Source organism: Mizuhopecten yessoensis, unplaced genomic scaffold, assembly GCF_002113885.1.
Source record: "Mizuhopecten yessoensis strain PY_sf001 unplaced genomic scaffold, ASM211388v2 scaffold7099, whole genome shotgun sequence".
Taxonomy (NCBI): Eukaryota; Metazoa; Mollusca; class Bivalvia; order Pectinida; family Pectinidae; genus Mizuhopecten; species Mizuhopecten yessoensis.
The window spans coordinates 337-8,581 of record NW_018406880.1 but is presented as its reverse complement, the minus strand read 5'-3'; the positions used below and the strand labels follow the sequence as shown (position 1 = coordinate 8,581).

At 37.2% G+C, this 8,245-nt stretch overlaps 1 protein-coding gene across 1 annotated transcript; it reads left to right on the top strand.

Moving 5' to 3' along the window:
* Nucleotides 1-4,107: 4,107 nt before the first annotated feature.
* Nucleotides 4,108-5,196, top strand: LOC110453120 (lysozyme 3-like; the record flags this gene model as incomplete). The annotated part of the gene is made up of 2 exons (XM_021501954.1): nt 4,108-4,219; nt 4,948-5,196. Coding segments are annotated over 2 exons (306 nt in total), but the record flags the coding sequence as incomplete, so codon positions are not given.
* Between the last annotated feature and the right edge of the window lie 3,049 nt (nt 5,197-8,245).

Here is an 8,245-nt window from a genome sequence, read left to right as displayed (position 1 = left end):
GAAGTATAAAGTCAGCATCAGTTCTGTTCTATCACAAGGAGACAAACATAAACATACCACAGACTCCCAAAACACAAATTAATTATGCATAAACTTACCACACACATGCATCTAGCAAATGGGGGAGGCCGTCCTTAAATGACCATGTATAGCTGTTGATAGGACGTACATTAAACAATACTAAATCAAACCTAAGTTTATTTTGACATAAAGATCTTATTTATTTGGATAATTTCATGGAAATGATGACTTGTTATTTTAAACAAATGATTTTCTAATTTCAGCGTGCATGCACTGTAGGAATGTTATTTGAATAACATTGTACCCATATGAATCCATGATTGTCGTGGAGTGGTGCTTTATTTGAATTTAATACATTTGATGCTCTATTACCTGACCTGGAACGCATTCGTAGCCATAACGAGACATATATATTGTGTACATAGTTTAAGCCTCTGCGAGACCAGCTGTTCTAACTTACAAACGTCCATGTGACGAGAAAGAACATGCGAGGAATGTTTTTGACTTTTGACAGGAGCTGTAGGCAATTCACACTTTTCAATTTGTACTATTCTTCTTTTTGGATAACGACGCTTTAACTTGTAAGCGAAAAATACATCACTTGCGTCACGAGCAGCATCAATACTAAAAACGTCATTTAATATTAACGGCTACCAAACCCGTCCTCCTGGTTACAAATAAACGCTATGTCCCAATCATCTGCCCTCTGGACTGGTTTTTAAGTAATTTTTTTTAATGCCAAATTTTGTAAAATATGATTATTTAGCCTCTTTATCTTAATCTTATCTTGTGATAAAATTTGTTGTTTGCCTTACATTGTTACAATGTTTTACCATTTATATATACTGTATATATATGTGTTTGTCGAAATACAAGCTCCTGAGAGCTTATGTTAACTATGACACATATTCAACGTAAAATAATGATTCTTGTATCTTGTGTTTTGAAGTAACATGCCAGTATGCTTTAATCCGATAATTTTAAGATAAAAAAACCCACACACAAGCTTTTAATCACGAACTTTTCCTAGAATGCGCCTATGTATAATCTTCGGCACGATGAAGGACACAAGGTATACTGTTGATGCCGACAGGTACAAATGTATGTAAACTGTAAAACAAAAGTAGGTCTGCGCGATCACAAACATTTAATGCTGATATTTTCGCATAAATGTCAGTTAGTACTTGATGTGATAGCAATGGATTAATTGAGTGTTACCTTGTGTTGTATTCTAGCACATCAGTGTCTCAATATAAACGGTATTAATCTGTTAATGTTTGATAGACGTCTGTTTATTATTACTGTCCTGATTATGTTGTGAGGTATTTCCGGGTCTCGTTCTCGTATCAAGTGCGCTTCCGGTTACGTCATAAAATGCAATTTTCAATTCACAAAATCTTGATATTTATTAATTAAATTAGTTTAAAGAATAAGCGAGTTAATAAAAACAATATCAATTCATTGTAAATATCCTTTTCTTGAATGTTTGTGAAGCAGACGACGTTTGATCATAATCTCCAAACTAGAACATTTTTTCAAAAAACATGTGTTTTAACATTTGAAAGAAAAAGGTTTGAAGGAGAAAAAATCAATTTGTTCTTTTATGAATTAATGAAAGTGATACAAAAAAGAAATATAGTAAATAATTGATAGTAAATTTATCAAAAACATCATCTTTAGAGAGTATATTCTGGGCATGATCGTTTAGAAGCTTTGCAATACTTCAAACTCTTTCAAACGCGCATCAGCTCGAGATTAGGCCCTGTTTACAAAATGGCGACTGGAAGTAGCAAGGCGGATTAAATTGAAACTTCAATTGTGATTATTTCGTCAAGGAAAACACTGTTCACAAAGCCCATGTGGTCTGTTAATCTAATTTAGTCAAGATGTACTAAGACCAGTCGTTGTTTAGTCGCTAGGGTCATTCACAAAAAAATAGTATTATCATATAAACTTATTGTAATTATTCCGCCGTCAAAAGTATCCGCGCTTAATCTCAGAAACTACTAATGGGATTCTTATCGTACTTTGTATATATTATCAGTACAATTTGTAGTTGTGCATCTGACTCTTATTTTTTCGCGTAAACCATCCAAGATGGCCGCCACTGCTCTGATTGGCCGAAATCATCTCCAGTTATAACATTCGTTTTATTTGACGGAACATAATGAAACTGAGTGGAAGGGATGATAACACCACACCGATCGTTTTCGACAAAAAATGTTTCACTTTGGATTCAAAAGGCGGACAAATGCAGGCTTCTGTTTGGTCCGAAATTTTGGCATCGTCCAATTTTTATCAAATTTGGTATGTTGGTGTAGTATAGCACAACGAACAAAACTGCGGTGTTTGTTTTGCGAAAAACAAACATGCTGCCATTTCCTGGGCTCTGATTAGTCAAAAATTCAACGCGAAATCATATCACCAATAATAACATTCGTTCTATTTCATCAAACATAATGAAACCCAGTGAAAGGGATTTTAACATCACAGCGCTCGTTTTCGACAAAAAAAAATTGACTTTGGATTCACAATGGCGGCCAAATGCATGCTTCTGATTGGTCAAAATTTTAATATTGTCTGATTTTCATGAAATTTGGTATGTAGATATATCTCAAAACACCGGTTACTTTCGTTACTTACCTTCACATTTCGACAAAATGGCTGCCATTTCCTGTTCTCTGATTGGTCGAAATTAAAATATCGTCTAATTTTAAAGAAAATTGGTATGTAGGTGTAGTAAGGCACTACGAACACAACTGCAGTGTTCGTTTTGTGAAAAAATCTAAACGGCTGCGTACTTAGCAGGGGAGAGTGACTTCCGCTATTGCTCGCAATTGCAATTCTAGTTATTATTATTATTCCTATTTCTTCAAATTTCTCAGCCGAAAAAGTTTCCAACATTTTTCTCGAAAACCGTAGGGCGTAATTCAACGAAACTTTACATAAGTGTTCGTGTATGACAGGCGGTGCGCAAGAGTATTTTTTGTTTTTCGATCAGTCAACTGGTCAGCCGGACGGCGGCCTCTGATTGGTCGAAATTTAAATATTGTTCGATTTTGATGAAAATTGGTATATAGGGATATTAGGAGACTGTGAAGTAAACCGCATAGATTTCGTTTTCATAGAACCCAAGCGAAGGCTTCTGATTGGTGGAAATTCAAATATTGTTCGATTTTGATGAAAATTAGTATATAGGGGTATGAGGGGGTTGCGAATTCAACCGCATAGGTATCGTTGCCATAGCAACCAAATGGAGGCTTCTGATTGTTTGAAATTGAGATATTTTTCGATTTTTATAAAATTTGGTTTATAGGGGTATTAGGGGACTGCGAATAAAACCGCATAAATTTCGTTACCATGCAACCACATGGAGGCTTATGATTGGTCGAAAGTTAGATAATGTTCGATTTTGATGAAAATTGGTATATAGGGATATTAGGAGACTGCGAAGTCAACCGCATGTGTTTCGTTACCATAGCAACCACACAGAGGATTATGATTGGTTGCAATTTAGAAATTGCTCAATTTCACTGAAATTTAGTATGTACATTGTAGGTGTACTACGACAATACGATCCTTTTCTGATGTATCTTTGCTAGTTTGGAGGACATCTGTAATGGTCCCCATTTGCAATTAGTACTTGTTAATTTAGAAGCCTGTTATTGATATGTATATTGATATATGTGTTCAAAATTTGTTTGCATTATTTATGTTAAAATACTTAACGGTACCTTACTGAGGCGGGATCAAAGACATTTGATTACAAATGTAGCTGTCCCAAAAAACTGAAAATTTCAAACCCAGAACACTGTTCACGGTATTTTTGATTGTATTTTGTTCATTTCATCTTTATTAATTCTCATGGAAGTCCCACAAACTTTGGTTTTCTTTTTAGAAATGAGTTATCAAAGCTATTGTCAAACAGTTTCTGGCAGAGGTACATGTACAAGGGTCTTCCACTATACTTTGTATGTTAGGACGCTATCCAGCTAATCTTTTTGCAAATTGATAAAAGGAATAAATATAGTTGATACTATGGTTTGTAGGGTTTTCTTTTGACATTGTGTCCTTGTTCTATTATAGACGGAGTCCGGATGTAGAGCTATTGGATGCAGATTTGACGTATACTCCGACTCGTGTGGCTACTTTCAGTTAAAACAGGCCTACTGGGAGGACTGTGGCAGGCCAGGAGGATGTGAGTCTAAATATAGACATTGCTGATATTTCAGATCAAAGAACACCCTCGACAAATATGTACAAGAACATTAGTTATAATGCGTTTGTGAAATATAGAGGTATGTGAATTGATAGACTTTTTTCAATTATTACCTGCTATATTCTACAAATATGACATTTAAAAATAACTACTAAAGAGTGCATGAAAGAAAATCAAAATCATAGTGCCATAGTGTTTTGTTTCGCATGAATCAAATTAATATCTTACATAAAGTATTGCAATAGTTATCTAATAAATATGACTTTTATTACACTATCTATAAATAAACTATAAACAGTCGTGTTTACATGATGTTACGAATAACACGAGTTTTCGTGTTGATGTATGCATCAAGGAATGGATGTGAAAGTCCGCGTTATAAACGAGAGTTATAACTCTCACGGTACTTAAGCGTTACTGACGCTTACATACTTATTTAATTAGTTATTTGAATCGGGGGCACATAACTGGTCAGTTCCTGTTAAATGAAATTATGGTTAGAAGGTACATCTTTATTATAAAAAGTGTTAAATCGGTAACGTAAATAATGTTTCATTTACGTGATATAACAACCTTTTATTTCGAACATATACACAAATCGATCTCAGAAATATCCAACATAATACATGTTGTTAAAGTAAGTGTTAAGACATGAACTGATTTATATTATTATTTTTGTTTACTTTTTACATTTTTTCGTTTATTAGCTCTTATTTCTTGTGCTGATGACATCCACTGTTCGTCCCAGTGTGTACAGCACTATATGAGCAGATACATAGGCCATACTTCGTGTTCCCGATCCTGTGAGAGCTATGCCCGGTTACACAATGGTGGTCCACATGGTTGTGAACATGACTCTACCTTAAGCTACTGGAGTCATGTACAGGGTCACGGCTGCTGAAGGTCGCAGTCATTAATGTTATGTATAAAGCTTAAATAAAACACTAAAATATTCATTCATCTTTTTATTAACTTTTTTTTTTATCGATCACATGGTGTAAGGGTATAGCAAATACTATGATGAATGATCCCCAAAGATGTAGTGTGGCTGTACCACGCGATGTTTCATCACAGTTTAACAGTGATGTGAAGCTGAGGAAAATGTGATCAAAGCTGTAATTAAGATACACAGATGAAACTTATATCACTAAAGTATACTTCCTCGTCGCTTGCAATGTTTAAGTAACTTTGTGAGTATTTCACAACGTCGTCATTGTGGCCGACCATAATAACAACATCTATGAAGTGTTATCAACAAACTCGTAGCCGATGATCGTTTTTGTTTTACAAAGTTACAATGATTTGACCTATGACCCCTTGCCATGAAGTCGATCTCTTTGATATGGACAACATGAATATGTTTCCCAACACTACATCTGATTTCTATGAAGTTTCATAAGAAAATGTCATTGCAATCAAAAATTATAATTCTTAAGGCATCACAATTATTAGACATTTGAACCTAAATCTTGACTTTAATGCGACAGACCCTCTCATTAAATGACACATTTGAACGAGGTTTGATGAGGAAATATTTAGAAATTCAAAAGATAATTTTAAGAAAATCATTGCAATATTAAACCTTTCACTCATTGTCCTGACTTTGATCTGTATGTTACGAATCCAATAGTACATATATAAATACAATCATTCTCACTATAAACACATTTCTATGGGTAGACCACAAACAAATCAAGAATCGGTATAACGTTATATTTGGTATTTTTCAAATATATTATATCTGGTGGGCTATCATAACCCGAGGTCGGCTGTTGTATCTGGTGGACTATCAGACCCCGAGGTCGGCTGTTGTGTCTGGTGGACTATCATACCCTGATACTGGCTGTTGTGTCTGGTGGACTATCATATCCCGAGATTGGCTGTTGTATCTGCTTGACTATCAGACCCCGAGATTGGCCTTGGATCTGGAGGAGTGACTGGTGGACTATCAGACCCCGAGGTCGGCTGTTGTGTCTGGTGGACTATCACACCCCGAGGTCGGCTATTGTGTCTAATGGATATCAGAACCCGAGGTTGGCTGTCGTGTTTGGTGGACTATCAGACCCCGAGGTTGGCTGTTTTGGCTGATGGACTATCAGACCCCGAGATTGGCCTTGGATCTGGTGGAGTGACTGGTGGACTATCAGACCCCGAGGTCGTCTGTTGTGTCTGGTGGTCTATCAGATCCCGATATTAGATGTTATGTCTGGTGGTCTTTCAGATCCCGAGATTGGCTGTATCTGCTGGACTATCAGATCCCGAGACTGGCCGTGTATCTGGTTGAATTACTATTTGAGTATCAGACCCCGAGGTCGGCTGTTGTGTCTGTCGACTATCAGACCCTGATGTCGGCTGTTGTATCTGGTGTACTTTGAGAATCCATGGTCGGCTCTTGTGTCTGGTGGACTATGAGACATAGAAGTTAGCTATTGTGTCTAGTGGACTAGTAGACCCCAAGGTCGGCTGTTGTGTCTCGTGGACTATCAGATCACGAGATTGACTTTTGTATCGGGGGTGCTATCATACCCCGAGGTCGGCTGTAGTATCTTGTGGACTATCCGATCCCGAGGCTTGCTACGCATCTGGTAGACTATCAGACCTCGAGGTCGGATATTGTGTCTGGTGGACAATCATACCCCGAGGTCGGGAGGTCTCAAGATTGGCCACTCATTCAGAGGAAGTTGTAGCTTGGGAAAAATCTAGAACGACCGCAAACTCAACAAAAAAGGCAAATGAGGGGGCTGCTAGGATGCTGCGGGATTATTTAAAGGAAAAGAAACAGCCGATAGTTTTCAGTTCTTTCCCAAAGAACGACCGGATGAGCTCCTCAGCCGCTTTTATCTGGACGTCCGTTCCAAGGAAGGGGAGTACTATAAATCGGCAATGCTTGAGTGTCTGCCACATTGAATTAACAGATATTAGAAATATCTACCTATCATAAAGGACACACCCTTTGAAAATGCTAATTAGAGTTTCAAAACGGCAATGCAAGAGTTGAAAATAGAAAATAATAATATAGGCATACCGGTTAACAGTAACACATCAGCTTAGGGTTAGGGTTAGGGTTAGGGTTAGGGTTAGGGTTAGGGATAGGGTTAGGGTTAGGGTTCGGGTTAGGGTTAGGGTTAGAGTTAGGGTTAGGGTTAGGGATAGGGTTAGGGTTAGGGTTTAGGTTAGGGGTTAGGGTTAGGGTTAGAGACTTTGCGACTCGATATCAATTTCTTGAAAATTGAATTAAATATAGGAGGTTAAGTAATGAAATTAATGGGGTTAGGGTTAGGGTTAGGTTTAGGGTTAGGGTTAGGGTTTGGGGGTAGGGGTTAGGGTTAGGGTTAGAGTTAGGGTTAGGGTTAGGGCTAGGGTTAGGGTTAGGGTTGGGGGTTAGGGTTAGGGTTAGGGCTATCATCCCTTTGGCTTTTGCGACTCAAAATGGGGCTTTTGTGACTTGCGCAGAAAATATTTTGCGACTCAAGATATTTTGCGACTCAAGTTTTTGGTATTTTGCGACGGAGTGGTATTTTGCTACTTAAAGTTGGTACTTTGCTACTCAAAGTTGGTATTTTGCGACTGAGTGGTATTTTGCTACTTAAAGTTGGTACTTTGCTACTCAAAGTTGGTATTTTGCGACTGAGGGTGGGCTTTTGCGACCGGGCTTTTGCGACTCATGGGTGGCTCACTGTAAACATTGCAAGTACTTACGCAAAGAGGGAAATTTCAAAAAATGAATTTTTATTTGCTTCATATATTCTATGTGATTTGGAAATCTGAACGGAATCTCCCGAGATGGGTTGTTTTGTCCACTTTATTTAGGAAATAAGTCACCATTATGGTACTTTTCGACCCGAGCTTTTTATGACATAATTTGGCGTTAGTTAAAACAAAAATTCAACAAAAGTTTATATTGAGAGATAGAATTTCTCACGATATATTGGACATAAGAAAAACAATCGNAGATGAAAAACGACAAAATCGAAACCCATGGATTTTTAATGTAGAGACTTTATT